Source organism: Dendropsophus ebraccatus, chromosome 9 (genome assembly GCF_027789765.1).
Source record: "Dendropsophus ebraccatus isolate aDenEbr1 chromosome 9, aDenEbr1.pat, whole genome shotgun sequence".
Classification (NCBI taxonomy): Eukaryota; Metazoa; Chordata; class Amphibia; order Anura; family Hylidae; genus Dendropsophus; species Dendropsophus ebraccatus.
Window position 1 is genome coordinate 98,293,800 of NC_091462.1, and position 21,483 is coordinate 98,315,282.

Consider the following 21,483-nt stretch of genomic DNA (forward strand, 5'->3'; position numbering starts at 1 on the left):
TCTATATAACTTTTTGAAACCAATTGATTTGAAAGAAAAAGATTTTCGCCGGAGTATCCCTTTAATGGGAGGAGGAAGAAGTTTTCCTGTATAGGCACATTACCTTTCCAGAGAACAGTCCAGCATCCAGCATGTCGGCCCCATCTCTCCTCCATCATCTACCATAAAGGGGAGTCAGGAGGTCCCCATCCATATCAGTTGGTCCTGACAAAATTGTTGGGTTTGAGGACACATATGCAATGGCTATATTCAGTGCCCGAAAATGTATTCATCTTCCTGAATAAGTAGAGTTACAGGAACCTGGAGACAAGGTATGAGCCTCATTTGTGACATTTGACAGCAGTCTGTCCTCTCTGGATTTGGTGTGCAGCTGATTTCATACTATTGTTCTCTGTTATCAGCCATTTCATAGTTATTTAATGAGATGATCAGAAGAATCCATGCTCCCCTATGATCACAGATCTTCAAGGCTGAGGCCCTCCATAGGTCAATAACACTGCTGTACTTTACTTTTCTAAGCTGAACACTTTAGGTTCACTGGCCCTTTAACCTCATGGAAATGTCCCAGTATATCCTATAGGAAAACCATGAGCCCTGTACTTTGAGTCCACTGTGTGGAGGGATTAACTCCATGCATTGTGACCAGGGACAAAACAAAGTGCAGACTCCATGTGTTACTATACAAAATAGCATTTGAGCTAGGAGCGGGTGATCTGGTCACTTCTCTATTATGCGGCCTGCTCACCTGCTCCCAGTGCCTGGCAATGCTTTACCCAGACCCGCTATATAGACGACGTACCAAGCCGTGCACTGAAGCATAGGAAGTGACTATGGGAGGTTCACCATTGGAGCAACATTACATATATTAAGATTTAATTCCCATCTAAACTAAAAGGTTCAATTTTAGGGCTAAAAATCTCCCTGTTAGACCAGCTGCAGGCTGAGGATCATAGACTTAGGGTGCCTTCACACAGAGAGATTTATCTGCACTTTTTTTTTTAAGCCAAAGCCAGGAATGGATGAAGAGGAGAGGAGAAGAGGAGAAATCTCAATCTTTCCTTTATGACCTGTTCCCTGTTTATAATCTGTTCCTGGCTTTGGCTTCAAAAATCTGTCAGATAAATCTCTCTGTGTAAATGCACCCTTAGAACTGTGTTCCCAAAGGCCATCAGATTATGATAGGAGTTGTTGCCTTAGGTTAGTGTATATATATATATATATATATATATATATATATATATATATATATATATATATATATATAGTTTAAGTCCATTGTTCCCCAACCTGTGTCTTTACAGTTGTTAGATAACTATATCTCCCCAGCCTTTGGCTGTCAGGGCATGCTTGGAGTTGTAGTTTTTAAGCAGCTGGAGAGCTACAGCTTGTGAACCAATCTATACATGTAATCCCCATGTTAGACACCAGGGGGCAGCATTCACTAGAGATAACTTCACTAGATGTATTTGCCATATTCCCCTCCTGGTAAATACTTGTGATCAAAGTATACTATACACTTTTTTCTAACCATATTCCCCTCCAAATACAGGACAGATAAATGGGAGAATGTAGGATCTACACACTGCTGTTGTTTATAGCCCGTAACCATGGAGACACATAGGCCTGCCTAGGAGCTGTGTACAGAATACAGTAGACTTTCAGGCCTATGTTTAGGCAGATTCATGAGAGCAGTGGTGCATTGTGTCCTGGAGTGAATGGAGTGATGCCACACATGCATGGTCGCTGCTCTGTTCCCTTGCTATGGGATTTCTAAAGATAGTGCACTGTCAGTCCCATAGAGAGTGAATGGAGTGGTGGCCAAGCGTGCCCTTTGCTGCTCCATTCCCCCAGGGAACAATGGACCCCATTCTTGTGATTGATTTTGGGATAGCCCTTTAAATTTAGTTGTTTTTTTTTTTAATGCAATTTTATTTTTATTCCAAAGTTTCTTAGACGTAGAGAACATGATTGTTACCTGCAGCCACCACTAGGGGGCATTTAGGCGCTGTAGGAGGCTGTATGCTCTAAGCTCTATATCAGGAAAACTAAAGGGTTTATCCAGGATTAGAAAAACACAGCTGATTTCTGTTTCCAGGAACAGCACCACCCCTGTTCTCAGTTTGGATGTGGTATCGCAGCTCAGCCGCATTAAACTGAATGGAGCAAAGTTGTAAGAACAAGAGAAAACATGGTGGAACTCCGTATCCCACCCTTCCTTGCCAGGATTTGATTCTCCCTTTGCTGTTTTTGCACATGCTTGGTCACCGTTCCATGCAACCATGCTCATCCTGACAGCTAGCGGTCACACCAGCGTTGACTTCAAACTTATCTCATATATGTAGATAGGTGGTGATGGCTACTGATAGGGAGATCATTGTGAAACTAGATTGGTTGGCCACCTATACCAGTATAAGGGTTTCTTCTGGTTGGAGCACCCCTTTATGCTATAAACCAGTATAACCCTATTGATTACACATCCCGCTGTTTCTGCCTTCTAGGCTGGAGACAAGTTGCAGCAGCGTCAATGACTTGATGATCGACTCTGGAAAAGCAAGTGACGTGTCGGTGTGCAGCTGGCCTATGGAACCTATCCACTGGACTCCCTTCCCCATCTTACACCAACTATCCCTGCAGTCCCCGGTACGTCTGACCTTGTCGGATGGCAATATCATGGGCAAAAGGAACTTCTCCATACTCTAGTTGAAAAGGCATCAGGGCTTTAAGCCCCACCCATAGGACTGCTAACAAACATAGCTGTTTTCTTTCTGAAACAGCACCACTCCTGTCCTCAGGTTGTGGGTGGTATTGCAGCCTCAGTTCCATTTAAGTGAATGGAGTACAGTTGTAATGCCACACACATGGGGACGGGTGTGGCACTGTTTCACTAATCCTGGATAACTCCTTTAACTCCATTCAAGTAAATATTGCAGTACCAGGCCATCTAGGGATGCCATGTTCTTCTCATTTATCCCTTTCACATAAGCTCAGCAGTGTTTGTCCCGTCTGGATTATATATTTCTTAAGGCAAGTGGCCTTATATTGAGCAGTCAGTTTACAGCAAAAATCTTTTTCTTTAAATCAACTGAAATTAGAAAGTTATATAGATTTGTAATTTACTTCTATTAAAAAAATCTCTACTCTTCCCATACTTATTAGCTGCTGTATGTCCTGCAGGAAATAGTTTTATTTTCAGTCTGACACAGGGCTCTCTGCTGACATCTCTGGCCAAGACAGGAAATCTGTCTAGGTTTTCTATGAATCCCCATAGAAAACCTCTCCTGCTCTGGACAGTTCCTGTCTTGGCCAGAGATGTCAGCAGAGAGCACTGTGTCAGACTGAAAATAAAACATTTCCTGCATGACATACAGCAGCTAATAAGTATGGGAAGACTAGAGATTTTTTTAATAGAAGTAAATTACAAATCTATATAACTTTCTGATATCAGTTGATTTGAAAGAATTTTTTTTTCCCGCTAGACAACCCCTTTAAAGGGCATCCGAGCAGTAGAGCGTGGTTCCTATGATGACCATTGGGGCATATTATGGACAGGGACTTCCCAGTTAGGATATCTCCCCTTTAAGTTTAGCAGCATAAAAAGTGTCTGTGTTTTGCACCATCTTGCAGACTGGTGACTTTTCCTTTTTATTCCCTCCAGTTTCACGCTCGCAGACCTCATTCCTACTTTGAAGGGATGGAACTGGTAAACACGGAAAGGAGCTGGACCGCATAGCTGTTGGGAGAACCTTTCCAGAAGGGCTAATGTGAACAGCGAATGATCATGGACACTTGTGAGAGTGATAGCAACCTGCCAGTATATATACTAGAGACGGAGCGGCTCCTTACAGAACTTGTCAGCCCTACAAGACTGACCGTGCACAAACTATATACTGCGTGTAGCACTTATGTGTGGTGTAGCTCATCCCATGTGATTGCAGAAACTCCCATGTTGACCACTATAGAGACTGCTCTGGACTTACACATCACATCATAGCCATCTGATGACCTCATCTACTACTGTCTTGCAGATTGATTCTTGCAACAGATAAACCACTTAAAGTATTACCAATAATAAAGTGTTGCTCATCACATGGTTGAAAACTTATGTTGAAGTATTCCAGACTGCAAGCATGATGGGAGTTGTAGTTTTGCCAACAGCTAGGAGACATTGCTCTATGCAGAAGCGAGGTCACCTGCATCCATACAATAGTCATGTGAAATTTATGGGGACACTAAAGCTCTTAAACGTTCTCAAGATTCCGTCACAAGGTGATAAGCTTCTGTTCCTACCTTGATAAAACTACTTAAAGGAGAAGTCCAGTGAAATGTTATTAATGTATTGTATTCCCCCCAAAAGTTATACAAATCCCCAATATAGACTTATTACGGGAAATGCAGTGGGGTTTTTTTTCCCCTGCACTTATTACTGCATCAAAGCTTCACTTCCTGGATAACATGGTGATGTCACTTCCTGGATAACATGGTGATGTCACTTCCTGGATAACATGGTGATGTCACAACCCGACTCCCAGAGCTGTGCAGGCTGTGGCTGCTGGAGAGGATGATGGCAGGGGGACACTGAGGGACACAGGGCACTGGAGGGACACTCAGCATTCTCTGCCACCATCCTCTCCAGCAGCCACAGCCTGCACAGCTCCGGGAGTCAGGTCATGACATCACCATGTTATCCAGGAAGTGACATCACTATGTTATCCAGGAAGTGACATCACCATGTTATCCAGGAAATGAAGCCTTGATGCAGTAGTAAGTGCAGGGAAAAAGCACTTTATGTGTATTTCCTGTAATAAGTGTATATTGATTATTTCTATAACTTTTGGAGGGCGATACAATACAATAAAAAAGCCTTTTCATTTGAATAAGGGCACTAAGAAGTCATACAGGTGTTTACTAAGAAAGACTTTAAGGGATACTCCAACGAAAAATAACTCTTTCAAATCAACTGGTGTCAGAAAGTGCCAGAGATTTGTAATTTAGTTCTATTAAAAAAAGCTCAAGACTTCTAGTACTTATCAGCTGCAGTATGTCCTGCAGGAAGTGGTGTATTCTTTCCAGTATGACACAGTGCTCTTTGCTGCCACTTCTGTCCATGCAGGAACTGTCCAGAGCAGTAGCAAATCCCCATAGAAAAACTCTCCTACTCGCTAGACTGGGAAGAATACACCACTTTTTGCAGAACATACAGCAGCTGATAAGTACTGCAACAGTTGAGATATTTTAGAAATAAATTACAAAGCTCTTTCACCAGTTGATTTGAAATATATATATATATATATATATATATATATATATATATATATATATATATATATATATATATATATATATATATATATATATATATATATATTTTTGCTGGAGTACTCCTTTAAACCCCCAAGATTATGTGACGTATGTTCAGTTTATGTCAGAGTATTTCAGCGCTAATGTTCCCCTTAAATTGGTTCCATATTGCACTGGAAATCCACTGCATCTACTAGTGATCTTAGAGGTGGAGCCTATTTCATAAAGGGAAGTCATATAGCCGAGATACGCCATCATGTTGTGATTGCTGGGGGTTGTGGGACCCCACTGATTGCAGCACAGAGTATTACAGCACAACCCCATTCTGGGCAGTGCTGTACAAGGAAAAAACATCTGAGGCTGCTAAATCAATGGTGCCACCCCTTCTTTCTCACAATTGTTGGGGGGAGGTCCCAGATACCAAACCCTTAAAGATTACAGAGTGATGGCATATGGTGATGGGAAATTGAAAGGAGGTATGTAAAGAATAAGAGCGGATAGGTAGTAAGCATGTGTTTGGTGGGGCTCTGACCAGGAGCATACTCACCAATCATCAAAATGGAGGTTCCTTGGGCCCTGAGTGGGTGGGCAGTGTGTGGTACACATGTTGCAGTAATAGGACTTGTCATAGAACATGTCATCTGAGGTACACCAGAGGTCTACACACGTGCACAAACAATACATCAATCCAACCTAAAACAAAATTAATTTGTAGTGTATGAAGTTATCCATGATTACAATTTTTTTTTTGTAAATACAGCACCATCCCACTTGTGGTATTACAATCTAGTGCCATTTTTTCCAATGAAACTGAGCTGCAATACCACACACAAACTGAAGACGGTGGTGGTGCTGTATCACAAGATTTCAAGATTAGATCTTGTTGCTTCTGCCTAACCAGAGGATGCTAGATGATATAGGGGTTCCGTAAGTGGATTTGCCAAAAAGCATAAGGCCTGTAATACGAAATAAGAGGCGACCACGAGCGCATTTATTAAGAGCAAACGTACTTTATTACATAAGCTTCATAAAACAAAATTAAAACAGGAAGCATTCAAGCATTGAACAATACAATAAGATGCTGTAAAAGAATCGCTCCATTCAAGTGTTTGGAGGGCAGCTAAACATTGAGATACTTTATACCTTCTCCTGGGAAGTGTCACAAAGCTAGCTTTGGTTGTTGTTTTTTTTTATATTTTTTTCTTACTTTTTATTTTTTTAATTTATTTTTATTACTGTTATTCTGTTACGTAATAATCAAGCCCCCCAGAAAAGTGTGCGAGACCAGAAAATACATGTTATTACAGGCCTCCCGACACATTAGTCCTTTTTATTCATAGGGTGGAGGGTTTGGGGGAAGGGGGGTGCGACAGGTTCCTACAGTACATTGTGTAGTAATACAGCGCAGGGTTACCCCCACACACCTCTCCCCTCCCCTCCACCTTCAATAAGAGCAGGGCCAGGATTCACTACAGTACTGTTTGTAATAAGTTACAGATAAAGTGTTTGTCTTATTGAAATACAGAAGGCGGACTTGAAATGACTACCGTACAAGGATCACAGCGCACTCATTGGCAGGTTAGACCAACGTGTCTAGCTACACAATACAAAACACCATTGTGCTGGTAAAGCACCGGGGAGGGGGGAAGATGCAAGACAAATGTGCTAGATACAAAGAATACAATGCTATTTAGTCACTGCTGGGTTGTTCTTTAACTGAGGTATAAAGGCGGTAAAAAGCATACTCAAGTGTTAATATCAATTGTCATTTCCAAGCGGCTGTGTCCTGTATATATATATTTTTTTTCAAGTTACAAGTTTAGTGCAGGATAGTACAGTTAGAAACATATTCTGGCAGAGTCCTCTGTAAAGCAGACCCGTCCCTCGCAGTGGCGGCAGCCATTTATTTTTTTATACAGATGCAGCAAAGCAGAGTTTGTCATGTAGCGGTTTCTCTTGTGCATTGTGACAGCTCGGTGACAAACCGCACATAACACACTGTCGTATCCCACCCACCCCCCTGCCAAAATGGCTGCCTGCACTGGCACAGAGGTGTTGGGCGACTTTAAGTTTTTTTTTTTTCTTTTCCCAGATAAATCTAAGGCTATATGTTTATATACCAGGAACAAACGCTGAAGTGTTTGCCTCGTACATCACGAATATTACACTTCTCCTCTGATTATTTCACACCACTAATAATAATAATAATAAAAAAAAAAGTCCGACCCATGTGTAATGGTTTCTATTAAATCGGACCGCAAAATAAAAAAAACAAAAAAAAAAAAAACAACACAAACCATCTATCAAAGGCTAAGCAGCGAGAAGTACATGGTTCACTAATCTCAAACTTCATCAATCAAAAAAAAAAATTGTAAAATGTACAATCATTTTCTATCTGTAAACAGTTAAAAAGCCACAAGGTTGATTTGTATCGTCTGACACAAAACAATCAGAGTCAAGGCAATGAGCAAATGGCAATGTGTGCAGAGTGGAACGGGCGGGGTGGGGTTTTTTTTTTTTTTGCTAATTTAGGCTAGATTCACACAGACGCATTTTTTGATGCAGAAATGGATCCACCAGGAATGGGAAATATAAAGGAAGAGCCATCACTTCTCCTTCCCCCTGGATCCACATCTGCACGTGTGCATCCAGCCTTGTCATTGGGAACGAAGCTGCACCAGTTCTGTGGGTATAAGACCTGGAATTGGTTGGAATATTAATGCACCATGTGTTATAGTTTTCTCTTTTATAAGTAAAAAAACAAAAAAAAACAAATAAAACTGGCTTTGGTTGTCCCAATTTTTATTTTTTTTTTAAAACCCACAGTAATTCTTGCCCCTATCATCCCCCCCCCCCTCTCCGGCAGGGGCTGGGTATTGTGCCCGCTGACGGTCGGGGGTATAAACATATGCGGGCTCAGATTAGTGGTTTGTCTTCCTGGCAGATGCATGGCATAAGGTGCATATAAGGTAGATGTGCGTGAAAACTCAGGCAATTCAATGACTTAGAGCAGTTAAAGGAGTTGTAGGAGATGTGATAAAGATGGCTGCTTTCTGAATTGGTGCCACTTTTGCATGCAGTATTCACTTCAATAGTACTAAGTGGGAAACGCATGAACACCCTTCCCAAAAGTGGGTGCTTTGCAGCTTTATGCAAGTGAATAGTACAATATTAGATTCAGCCTATGAACAAATGTGGCACTTATCTACAAACTAGCCATCTCCTAAACAACCCCCTTTAAAGGGTTCGCAATGAACCAATCACAGTGATATATCTCCCTATTGAATTGCTGCATTCTTACTCATACAGTAAAGGTGGCCATACACCTTCAAAAGTTCATCCTGACTCCCATCTGATGTATATGCATGATCAGTCCTGACAGCGTGCATGTGTTTTCAGACCCCTCTAGTGTCGGGCTTATCCTCGGAGAACAGAAGAACTGGGCATTAAAGGTGTTATTCAGGGTTAGAAAAACTTGACAACTTTCTTGCAGTAACAGCGCCAGGTTGTGTGTGGTATTATACTTCGGTGAAGCCAAACCCACACCAAGGGCAAGAGTGGTGCAGTTTCTGGAAGAAAGCAGACATGTCTGCTTCAAATTCAATAAGCCCGGTACTTTGTGGGATAGTCAGGACACGCTCCTACACAAGATCATATGGTTTTGCCATAATCAGCAATTTTTTTTCTTATGTACCAGGGTGCATCTATCATATGGACAGTGTAATGACTGGAAAATCAGGGTCCTATAGACACTGCTATAAGAATTGCAAAAAAAACAAACAAACAAAAAAAACGACTTACATGCCGCATCATCCACTAATATGAGACGCCCAACATATGTTTACTATGGACCCAGCATTGAAGTGCTCCTGGGCTTGGCGGGGCAGGACGGGAGCAGGCCTGCTGTAACCTCCCCTGGAGAAAGGAAGAAAGAAGAAAAAATACCTCTCAAGAAGAGGTGGGAGAGTAACTGCTGGTAACCCCTGTAACCACTATTATGTGCTGTGGAAGGGTCAAAGGTCAGGATTTACACTTCAATATATAAATTTTTTTTTACCCTTGTTCAGTTTTTTTGAATTCTTTGACCAAACAAGCAGAAAATACCATTTATGGCAACAACATATTATGTAACTTGTTCCTTTTTTTTTGCAATTTAAGTATTTGCAATTATTTACGTCTAAACATTTAAAAAAACATTTTTTTTTTTCCTTTTTTTCTGTTTATACGACGCACAAGAAAATGATCAGCCCAGTACTTGGTTACAATGTGCATAAATGTGCATAGTTACTAAATAATCGGCTTAAAAAAAAACAAAAAAACATTAATAAAACACTGTCACGAGCAAAAGACACTGAGCCACATCATGAAAGTAACATAAAAGAAAAAAAAAAACAATATGATCGTTCTATCAGCAAAAAATCTCAAGGCTACTCACTATAGAAGACACAGCATCAAAGCAAAACCAGCTCTTATCTGGAAAGAGACGAGTGGTGGGGGAGGGGGGATTGTTTTTGGCAGAGAGGAAGAGTCTTTGAGAAATTAGCACAATTAGTGCTGAGAAAAAACAACAAAAAAAATTGCATTCTTCTAGTGATTTTTTGTTATATCGGGGAGAAGGAACTCTTTTCACCTATCTTATTCCTGAGCGCCATGATGGTTTTTCCCCCCATTTTGGATTATTGAAGTTGTCAAAAAATCACAAAACAAAACAACGCACAAACACAATTGGACTCCCAGAGATAAAAGCATCTTCAGCATATTTTATCTTTTTTTATATAATTTTTTTTCACCTTTAATCTGATGGAAGAGTAAACATTAAAAAAAAAAATCCCCACCCTCCCAAAACAACAACGACCCTCCCAACAGAGGGGGAAAAAAAAAATAATAATGTAAACGAGAGGTTCCGGGTAAGGCGCCTCTAAAACAAAATGCAAAGCCTTTGAAAGTGCTGCCCCCTACTGGCACACGTAGGGTATATGTCACAGCTGTGGCCACTATTTTCTTTTTTTTTTTTTTCTATTTTAATTTTTTTTTCATTTTTTTTAACATTATATATATATTTTTTATTAAAACCGTAGAGCTAAATTCTATTAGGTTTTAGTCATGAAAACCTGGTGCAATACTTTTTTTTTGAACTCTTAAAAACTAAGTTATAACCGTCAGTTCTTTTAACCCCCCTCCCTTCAGCGCAGGAGGCGCCATGGGTCCTGACGCATTGCTCTGCAATGGGCCGGCCGTGCGTCACTCGGGAGCTGGAGGGGCGGGGTAAAACTTTGTAATACCACAATTAGGTAGGTATATCAAGGCATCTTTAGAAATAACAAGCAGTAAATCACTTATGTGTTGTCTTAAGTACACGCTAGAGTAAACAGTTACACTTGAGCCGTTTCTGATAAACATAAAATGTGACGCACCGTTCAGTGCAACAGAGAAAATGGGGAGACACGGGGGAGGGTTAGACGGGTACATACCGAGCTGGGACATACAAACTGGGATTGGACATGGTGAAAAAAAAAAAAAAAGATATATAAAACTGGAATTCAAAATTGACAAAACAGCTCAATAGACGCAGTTCTAGTATCGATAGCACTAATGTGGAAGTGTAAATATAGATTTTGTTTTTCTCTATTTCACATTATAATATTGGCCTGCATGATTCAAGTATTCAACTGATATGTTGTGGGCGAAAATAAAAAGTGGGAAGTGTGCAGAAGAGCTATCCGCAGTGCAGCCTGCAGAGGTTTCACACATACAAAAGTCCAGCCGGGGCTGATCAGTAACAATCATCTGAGGTCATGGGTGACGTAGGCTACATGGGCTCTCCATTTAAGTGATCGACGGGTAGGAAAGCGCTGACAGGTGATGGACTGCTCAGACCCCTGCTTTCGCTGCTTGGGTTACCCCATAAGCTTGTGGAATAGTTTGGGGTACCCCACAGAGAAGTGCCATGAAGATCTCCAGAGCTGGAGCCAGAAGCACCTGGGCTGTTCCAGTGATTGATATCTCCGCGATTCGAGATGCTGTGGGGGCTATCCAGAGAACCTAGCCGGGAATGGCCAGAGCCCAGGGACTGCCAGCCTGGGGAAGGGGTCATTGACTGGCCTTGTGCAAAGAAACGACTTATCTCCTCTTCACTAGCAAACTCGGCAAGGATAGTAGTGTTCCCTAAAACACACCTAAGGAAAGAAAACAAGAGGCATAAGTCTGTACAGTACTGAAGAATATGATGTTCCTCTATGGAAAAGAAAATGTCCTATGAGTCGGGCTATGTTCAGCACGAACGTACATTGAAGGTATACTTGAGGAGTGTTCCCCTGACATATACACCAGATTTAGCCATACAGTAGCATATGACAGCATGTATCAACCTGCAAAACTTTTGTGATCATGTAATATATAGGAAAGTCACACAGTCACCTAACTTCCCTATACAGCAAGGATGGGGAAGCTAAAGCTTCGGCTGTCCAGGCATGATGGAAATTGTAGTTTTGCAACAGCTAGAGGGCCGAAGGTTCCCCATCCCTGCTATACAGTAAAGAAAAAAAAAACATCACCAGCACAGCAGAGGCCAATTCATTATACGTGGCCACTTGGTCTCAGAGATAGACCTTGGTGACCTCTATTACAAGGCAATATCATGAAAAATCAGCAGAGATCTATTAACTGGCAGTGCTAGGAAAAATGCTATGTCATTGTCATCCCTGACTATAAGAGACCAAGCTGCTGCCAGAAAAAAAAAGCAGAGACCATGGTTATTTTCTAGCAACTAGTGGGGTCACAGTGTTTGGATACTGGTGCGTCATGATATTAGTGGGGCAAAGAGAAAAAAAAACACACACACACACAAGAAATAAGTTCAACCATGTACAATGGAGAACAATTAGAAAACGCTACTTACATGTGCAGAGACTTTTGTGCCTTTACTACCTCTTCCTTGGAACTGTAACGGACCAGAGCAGTACCATGGGGCAGGTTGAGATGGAATGTTATCAGAGGCCCATGCTGCATGCACAGGGTACGCAGGGTGGAGCCATCAATCTGAGGAAACGTAACAATAAGTGAGTAAAGAAATCCACTGAAATAGATGCAAATAGGAAATAGAAGGTATCAATACTTACTTGAGGTGTTAGGTTTTTCAGAACTAGCCAATTTGTTATTCTCCCTGAGCTATTATCACTCCAAGTGGAACCTAAAAGACACAAGAGGAGATTAAAAGGAAAAATAAAAGGACAAGGCTGTCACGGCATGACAACAATTGTAGTTTTGCAATAGCTGGAGAGCCACGGGTTGGGGGACACGGCTATAAATCACACTGATGTAACACATGTAAGACCTACAAAAGTCATGTTCTCTTACCTGGCGTGTATCTGGAATCAGAAGTTCCCCAGCCACTACCTAGGCGCAGGGGGCCGTTATCCCAGGCAGATAAAGGCGGCTTCTGACCAGTGAGCCCTGGGGGAGGCCTGGACGGAGCACTGATGCTTTTAGATGGCAAAGGGACTTTCCACAGCTCATGAGCCAGGGAGGTGTTATTGACGGAGCCAGGGGACCATGTTGGTTTGGGATCACTATTTCTAACTGTAAGCAAGAAAGAAGAGGACTAAGTTTAATCAATAAGACAATAAATTTGGAAAGACTTAAGCTAGCCATACACAAGATCAGCGAAACCCAACTATTTTAGAGGGTATGGCCTAGTATCTAACTGTATATTGAGACATTCCAACTTTCCTAGGGCATCACATTGTCAGGACGGAGAAGGACCAGGTAAATGCACTTTAACATACCAATCTTTTTGGTCCCTCCTAATTCTGAACACATCCTCAGCTAAACTGATTGCACATGCTAGGAAACTGGGAGATACAAATATGGCTAGCTTAAAGGGGTTATCCAGCTCTAGCATATTTTAAATACGTTGCTGCTATATAAGAAAAACACGTTATCTATACCTTTCTGCACTCCCCCAGTGTCCCCTACTGTCTGTAGCCGCTGTTACTTCCAAGCCAATCACAGTCAGCGGCGTGGTCCCATCTCAGTCACTGATTGGCTGAGCAGGCCGCCACTCCTGGGACAAGCTTGTCTCTGAAGCAACTGCAGCTACAGACAGTGGACGACACCGGCAACTGCATCGGGACACAGGTGGAGCACGGAGAGGTAAGAGTAACATGTTTATGTTTTATTATATGGCAGCAGCAGCATATAAAATGTGCGAGCGCCGGATAACCCCTTTAATGGGATATCCAGGATTAGAAAAATATAAATGATTTTTTCAAAACAGACCTCAGGTTTTTTGTGGTATTAAAAGCTTAAAGTTTAATTCAATGCAAATGAGCTGCAATACCACAGACAAATTGAAGACAGGTGTGGTGCTGTTTTTGGAAGAAAGCAGCTATGTTTTTCTATTCCTGGACAAACCCTGTAAGACTTATAAAGACAAGAAGGATGCTAAGATATATGTGGGTACCTGAAGTGCTTTGTGCGGTACTGCTGTGGGAGACATTGTAGTTGGAGGCACGAATGGATGACCAGGCACTATTTGAAGGCAGCGTGGTGTTCAGAGATGAGGATGACCCTGCAAAAATCAAGAAAAATATCTTAATGATACATTACATGGTCTTTGCAGTGAAGACACACACTGTAATATAACTGTAAGGCACCTACCACTGTTTCTGTCCCTGAGGTGGTCAACACCCCGCACAGTACTAATTGACAGATTATTGATGACACTGCCAGGAGTGACGTAGGGGTCAGTTTCCGGGTCAATGTTTGGATATCCTTTCCATGGCTCACCAGGGCGAAATTCTATAATGAAAACATCAAAAATTTTATACTGAGACAAATGACAACAGCAATCCTGCAAAGTTCTTGTAATAAAGTACAGGCAATACACAACCACCACTGTATGCATCAGCCACTCTGACAGGACATGCCATAGTTTACAACATCTTACCTATGGGGTGTCAATACTGAGAGCTCTGGACGCCTAAGAAGAAGGGTTTGTCCCCTGGGTGGACTCGCCTTTCTGACCTTGGTATAGGCCTGACAATTTTGGTTCAAAACAATTTACCAATGCAGTCTATAGGGGCTTTACAGAAACATGTATGCATTAACACCGAAAGTTTAATAGGTGCATAAATCATCCTATTTAATACCCCTGTCATGATCCCAAAGTTCTGTCTGTCAAGGCAAACAATTCCTCTCAGCCTTCTGTGTTGGCGACAAGCTGGAACAGCTCTGAGGCTCAGTGTGCTAGCCGACCCAGCCCCCTTCGCAGTCCTGGCTTATTCAGACATGTAAACTGAGCCAAACAGCCAACGCCTTGGGGAGAAAGTACTCCGCTATGTCAGAACTGAAGGAATTTCAGGATCTTGAGAGAGATATTGCATTTGGACTTTGAAAACTCAAGTGTATTAGTCAATTTATTTCAGTGTAAAAAAATAGCTAGCCTATTCCATGGTGTACAAAAAAAAAATCCTTAACATCGAAAACAGTGGGAGTAAAGGGGAGCATTTGAAGAAATGCATCAACCATTTTATTGCAGTAATCTTTGGTGGTTCCAGAGATCAGGACAGGCCACCACTTAATGCCCCACAGAACACCTTTAATAACCCCGGTTAATAGCTCCAACATTACGTACCTGGTGGCCAATTGACACTGCTGGAGCCATTTGGCGATTTGGCACTGGGCCAGCCATCCCCTATAGATCCTGGAGGGCTGGAAGGAGAGTTACTGCTGTTCATGAAGTCATAAGAACCAAATGGAGAATCTTCAAGCCTAAAACCACTAGAAATAGCACCTGTTGAAACAATAAGATATATTAAGCATCCAAGATCGAGATGAATATCAGCAACAGGATCACTTCTTAAACAGAAGCATTGGTTAGCATGCTCATGAAAAATATGCTGAATATATAAAACATTTTAAATATTGGTTGTGTATGAATGTATATAACCCAGATTAGCTAGATGTGTATTACCATGTTTACTGGAGTTCTGGTCCAGTGAATTATTAGGGGACATAGAGTTATCGACTGTAGTCCACTTCCTCAAGCGGGACTGGGGTTCCTTCATTCCCCCAAGTTCCATATTTACATTCGAGTTCAAGCCTAGAGACAAATCCAAGTATAAATAAAAATACAATAACATATCAGAAAACTATTGAATAGAGAGTGGCAGAGAGGGGCACAAAACTCACCTAGTGAAAAGCCATTGAAAGCATTGATAGGTGAAGGAACTTTTGGAAGTTCTGGGGTTGAATGGGGAAGAACGTTGTCTAGGAAAGACTTCACGGGAGTCTGATGAAGCATTTGCTGTTGTGAAGGAGGCATTGTTTGCTTCATCAGGAGATTGGGATCGAGTTGGCGGGGCGGCTGCTGCATTCCAAGGGACCGCGTCTATAAACGACAAGTCAAGATTTCATTAATAAAAATCTCCATACCATCGAGAACAAAAGCCAAAGGCACCAATAATTAGGGGATAACGTAGCTATAGGTTCTACTGGCACACATTATGGAGGTCACGGTATAGTGTGTGTAGAAAATATACTCCTTGGTAAAAAGGTATGCAAATTATTTTGCTTTCAAAAGGAATAAAATCTATTGCCAACTAAAAGGGGTGGAATGTGGTATTACATGCTATCTATTCTAACAAATGGCCGACCGAGTGGGTATGAGTGGTTCCGTTGGAGCTGCTCTTTATTGTGGCTCTCCACTTTCTGAGCAAAAGATAGGATTTGAAATAGAGAACCTATGTCTACAACACCCATATGTCCTGACAAGGAATATGGCACAAGCAGTCTTTATCCATTTTAATAAGCAGAGACAATCTCAGAAATGAAAATAACCTGTTTGCTACAAGATTGCATCCTGAATACAAAGCAGTGTTTTTTCATACCTGCTGTTCCTGCTGCTGGCGTCCTCCGGGGGGCATTCCCCCCCTCTGGTTTTGCACTTTCTGTTGCTGAGCCAACAATCGCTGCAAAAAGGTAAAAAGAACAGACAGCAATTAACTGTTGGAGTAAACCCCCAGTGGCTCTATTACACCAATGATCTATCTGCAAACAAGATGGACTCGAAGGATGGAGGTGTTTAGGGGAACTGAATGCAACCATGTATGAATTATTGTCTCCTTTCTCTTTACATCGGCCAACAATCTGCTGTGAATACATCTGTTGATAGTGTGAACCTCTGCCAGCAATCAGTAGTAAAACATCAGAAGCTTTATAAAGTAGCAGCTTCTAATTTAAATGAATAATAATGACGTATCCTGAAGCTAAATAACCCCTTTAAGTGCAGAGGAAAATAAGCATGGTCACTTGGAACAGATTAAACAAAGTAAACAATGCCATGATATGGCGGGCTAGGTGGCCTCAGTATCCAAGCTCAGATTCTTATTCCGAACAGGCGGTCTTCTAGAGAGTTTTCCTATGTCACTTACCTGTAGTTGGGAGATTTGAGAGAGCTGGGAAAGTTGGGAAAGTTGGGTAAGTTGAGAAAGTTGATTCAGCATGGCTACTTGCTGGGGACCAAACAAAGGATTCAGGCCCGTATTGTTAGGTGGATACTTCAGCAAGGAGGGAGGAACCTATTGAAAGAAATATATATGGGGAGAACATAAATCACAAAATTATGCCTGTCATTAGAGGTCAATGTCTTACAGTCTCTGCTGTAACTGAACATACCTGAGGGGGCATAACATTAGGAGGCACTTGCGCACGGAGATTAGGCTGAGATGAGTTCATTGCTTGAGGCTGCTGCGGGCCCCGAGCTTGTGCTGCATTGCCAACACCATACATATTGGGATTACCATTCTGTGAAGAGAAAGAGTGACGGTTCCATCACAAAATAAAAACACAGCAACCGAAAGCTGTTGCCCATTTTGGAGGGAAAAAGTATCAGTAGTTCTCTTCTTTCCTTATTACTTAGACATGTTTGCATGTATGTCAAATGTATCATACAGAGCTAAAGTGCTGGTGTCAGACTTGCTTTCCTCCAGCTGTTCCAAAACCACAATTCCTATCATGACTGAACAGCCAAAGTTTTCACTGACCAGACATTTTGGAAATCGTAGTTTTGCGACAGCTGGAGGTTTGACACACGTGACCTAAAGAAACCAAAGTATTTAAGATAGACAAAGTAAAACATGCAATAAAATAGCTTACACGACATTGAGGTCTGAAATTCAAGTGCGAAATGAACACAACTAAAATGCAAGCAAAACCACTATTTAATCCAATATGATCACAACATAATTCTTGTATCTAATAGCTAAGGTATGCACATCTGCTGGAAAAGCTACAAAGAAACTTGTTGTGAGACAGATTTTCTGCTATGATGTGATTTATAATAGCAAAAAAAATCTCACAAGATAATTCTTTGTAGATTTCCCAACAAGTGTGCATAACATACAAAACTATTTAGCTATAGGTCAACAGTAATTTGGCGCTAGAGGGGTTCAGCCCTGGCACACTCACCTGTCTAACAGAACTGACATTTGGCACTGTCAGTCCTGGGAAAGAACCGAGGGATTGAGTAGGTAGTGCATTATTTATAGGGGGAAGCTTCATGTTCTGATTGGCAATAACCTGCAGATTTTGTGTCTCTTCTGCTACAATGCCATCCTGATGAGGGGCGTGCAATAGGGAATTGGTATGTAGACCAGAAGAGAAAGGTGTGGAGGCAGGATCCCGATGCAAAAGCACAAAAGAAAGCAGCATAAGGTCAGCAAGGAGAGAGGCAGAAAACAATGGTGGTTAGTGAAAGTTGCAAAGCAGGCATCTAAAAATATGTACTGCAGGGGTCTTTTAAACTAAAAACGGCAGGGCAGAGGGTGAATTGTTTTCTATAATACACCAAGGGAGAAAACAAATTGTTCAGGACCAGGTTATGGGGCCGAGGAAAACAGACAAAGGGCTCCTATATTGCATATTCCATCCTACTACCACAGGACAAACTGGATTAGAGCTAGCAAGTACATGTTTCAGTGCGTATGCATATAGACTAGAATAGGCGCCTTAAGACATTTATATACATGCACTATGCCCTGGCCCATATCAGTATCTCAGATATGAACTATATGTGAACCCACCTTATCAAAGTAAGGATTGTGATCCATGGAAGACTCTTTGGAAAGGTGGCGAGGCCCATGGCCTTTCCCAATCACCCGGCTGTAATCCCCAACAAGGCCCGACTTATCCAGATCCATCCGCTTGTCTGGTAATAATCCTGAGTGTACAAACGGATCTAAGGTTACATTATAAACTGAATCAGTACAGAAGGTTCAAGGTACAAATCAGACATCAATGATTCTACAAGATGTCTCCCAGCCCCTTTACATATCTTTCCCCAAACCAATTGGGTCCCATGTGCTAGATATCCATGACTTATGCTATAAATACTGGATTTTTGTCTATTGAAAGCATAAATTCAGCAATATTTTGTTGAAGAGTTATTTTCCACTTAAAGAGGATATTTGAGACCAGTACAATCATGCTAATAAAGGAGCTACAGGGCTGACTCTCCTACAGCATGGCTCAATTCAAGTGAAGCAGAACAGCTGCAGTACCCAGAACAGTCAGGTGGTGGAGACACCTCTGTACAGGGAAAAAGGTGCTATATTAGTGCTACATTACTTTCACTCTCAGAATTCATGAGGTACTCAGTGGCCAGACCTTCTACTGATCAGAAAGTCATAGCATGTTCTAGTGATCCAATCCTAAATGCTATTGGTTTAGGAGACAAAACTTAGTAGACTAATGCAGTTGTATGATGGAAAATACACTTTGCAGATCCTTCTAATTATGTCACACACCTCCAGAAATATCCATTTTATTGCTCTGTGAAGTGTCATCAGGTGATTCTCTCTGCAAGAAAATGGAGGCAAGCATTAGAATAAGTTGCACAGTAGGAAATAGAAATAGTTTAAAGTTTAAAAGATTACTTACTGAAAATCCCATGTTATTGAACTGCTTAACAAATGGGTTTATCCAGCTGTCATCCAGTTTATTCCCATTTTTCAAATTTCCCTGAAAAAACAAAAAACAAAAGTTTTTTTATGCATTTCGTCTGACCTAAGACTATCCAATGAGCGAACTTCCTGAACACTCGGCATTTGACTCCCGGTGGCTGGAGAAGTTGGATGGAGCCCTAGGGAGTGCTGAAAACATGGATATAGCAGAGAAATGCTAAGCGTTCGGTGTTCAGACAAAGCGGAACATTCGATAAATTCGCTCATTACTTAACAGAAAGATGTCACAGACCCATGCGCAGTGGTGAAACCAATGGTGCAGTTTTAGTTGAAAACAGAAAATTTTATAAATCATTATTTAATGAAAATCTTTCAACATGAGAAAACAAGCAGACAATTTGAGACAAACGTATTGATAAAGTGAGTTTCCAAGTTTTATCATGTGTATTTTAGCTCCAATGTTCTGTACTGCTTAAAGGGAACATTCACTTTCATACTGCCAGTATCACAAGTCATTCCGATGGTCCCTCAACAGCTTCTTCCTGCCCCACCAGCCTTAGCTGATAGATCTCTATTGAATCAAACAGGGAGAGATCAATCACGGCTGGTGAGACAAGCAGAAACTGCTGGGGACCACCCGATGACAATTCAGGAAGCATTAAAGTGATTACATGTTCCCTTTAATTACCAAAAATATCTATAAGTGACTGGCCCTAGGACAGACCATCAATATCCGATTGGGACAGAATTCTCTATCTCTAATCACAGATTGGTATGAAATACATGGCTCCATATGCTACTAGGCCTTTGCCTAGTTATACATCCCAAGCAACTGCTGGGTCGCCCCCTGAGACGCTCATACACTTTAACCATTATCCTACCCTGGGTCTTCAGCATGCTCCCCTGACAAGTTACTACATAAAACATGAGTAGGGAGCTTGACTGAGAGATAGTGTAGGGCTATTTATTTAGGGGTAGACCGGGGGACTGGGCCACTTGTTTTTAGGGCATACACCCTGCTAATCCCTAAGCAAGGAGGGATAGTTTGGTGCACCACACTTTCCTGGAATCCCACACGGCCATCAGACACAGTGCAACTATACCCCCCACTACTTCATGTGACTTCTGTGCAGCGTTTGGGCTCAATGGCCCATTTTGGTGGAGGTTAGACACACTGGGTCTCATTGTTTGGATTTTACTGAACTATAATTGAAAGCCAAGTTTTAGATTTGATACAAATCTGTTATTGAAGGGAACCAGTCATCCCCCGTGCCAGGTCAGAGCCCAGCCGACCCCCCCGCTAGAGCGCCCTATACTCACATCGTTCCCGAAGTCCCGTTCCTGGAGCCGGTCCAGGGACGGAGATATCACCGTGGGAAGCCCGGCGTGCGCGCTGCCGAGATGAGTCCGACGCTCATAGAGAAGGAATGGAGCCATCATTCTCTATGGGCGTTGGACTCCTCTCAGCAGCGTCGGTCTCACCTCAGCAGCGTGTGCTCCGGGCTTCCCACGGTGATATCTCCGTTCCGGAACCGGCTGAAGAAGCGGGACTTCAGGAACGAGGCGAGTATAAGGGGCTCTAGAGAGGGGTCGGCCGGGCTCTGACCTGGCACGGGGGTGACAGGTCCTCTTTAATTGTTGAATGTATCCCTGTTGACTACATCTGTGATTATTCCGAACAATTCAGGTAAGGCTTTGGGCTAACCTTTGGAGGCATTTTCTTCATATATGTAGACCAGTTGTTGTCCTGCGAGGAATTGCTGTTCCACATTCCTATTTCTACATCATCTTCATCCCATCCGCCGACACGGCCCCCAGTCCCAGTCATTTCATCTCCACACCAGCCACTGTCTTGCATAGATTTGGGACCTAAAATATATTAATAAAATAAGTTGCATTCACACAATGCAAGGAATTATACTGGCAAAAAAGTATCAGAAACAGTGGTGCAAAAATGGAGGGTACATATGAAATAAGAATGCTGTTTATACACATAAGAAGAATGCTAAATCAGTAAAGTACATACCAGGTTTGCCTGGAACCTGTTGACCAATGGGAGTATGGCTCCATCCAGATGTCACCTCTGAATTTTGTTCCCCCCAGCTGCCACTAGTATCCATAGGTTTACCCCATGCGGAGGTACCGTTATCCACATTTGTAGCTTTCGTCTCTTGCCAAGTATCTCCCCAACCTACAACAAACCATAAAATAAAAGGTCAACAAG

General features: G+C 42.0%; 2 protein-coding genes across 9 annotated transcripts in view; one reads left to right on the forward strand and one right to left on the reverse strand.

Annotated features, from left to right (window-relative positions):
- LOC138801305 (mucin-4-like) overlaps window positions 1–4,076 on the forward strand; it is a 32,557-nt gene extending 28,481 nt beyond the window's left edge. The window contains exons 9-10 of one of the 3 annotated variants that reach the window (XM_069983975.1): window positions 2,499–2,640; window positions 3,656–4,076. In XM_069983975.1, coding sequence (XP_069840076.1) covers window positions 2,499–2,640; window positions 3,656–3,730 — 217 coding nt within the window. In that variant the 3' untranslated portion in view covers window positions 3,731–4,076. Of the gene's footprint in view, window positions 1–2,498; window positions 2,641–3,655 lie in introns of those variants that run through there. The other 2 variants (XM_069983976.1, XM_069983977.1) reach the window with 2 other exon arrangements.
- A 2,212-nt stretch (window positions 4,077–6,288) lies between these two features.
- Window positions 6,289–21,483, reverse strand: part of TNRC6A (trinucleotide repeat containing adaptor 6A) — an 89,990-nt gene continuing 74,795 nt past the window's right edge. For 5 of the 6 annotated variants that reach the window (XM_069983983.1, XM_069983981.1, XM_069983980.1 and 2 more), the window contains 17 exons: window positions 21,286–21,450; window positions 20,965–21,128; window positions 19,237–19,317; window positions 19,104–19,155; window positions 18,381–18,535; window positions 16,975–17,103; window positions 16,731–16,877; window positions 16,188–16,268; window positions 15,490–15,688; window positions 15,272–15,400; window positions 14,933–15,091; window positions 13,957–14,097; window positions 13,760–13,867; window positions 12,655–12,876; window positions 12,417–12,487; window positions 12,197–12,336; window positions 6,289–11,474 (listed from right to left, as the gene is read on the reverse strand). In XM_069983983.1, the coding sequence (XP_069840084.1) occupies window positions 11,108–11,474; window positions 12,197–12,336; window positions 12,417–12,487; window positions 12,655–12,876; window positions 13,760–13,867; window positions 13,957–14,097; window positions 14,933–15,091; window positions 15,272–15,400; window positions 15,490–15,688; window positions 16,188–16,268; window positions 16,731–16,877; window positions 16,975–17,103; window positions 18,381–18,535; window positions 19,104–19,155; window positions 19,237–19,317; window positions 20,965–21,128; window positions 21,286–21,450 (2,510 nt within the window). In that variant the 3' untranslated portion in view covers window positions 6,289–11,107. The remainder of the gene's footprint in view (window positions 11,475–12,196; window positions 12,337–12,416; window positions 12,488–12,654; window positions 12,877–13,759; window positions 13,868–13,956; window positions 14,098–14,932; window positions 15,092–15,271; window positions 15,401–15,489; window positions 15,689–16,187; window positions 16,269–16,730; window positions 16,878–16,974; window positions 17,104–18,380; window positions 18,536–19,103; window positions 19,156–19,236; window positions 19,318–20,964; window positions 21,129–21,285; window positions 21,451–21,483) is intronic. The other variant, XM_069983979.1, reaches the window with a different exon arrangement.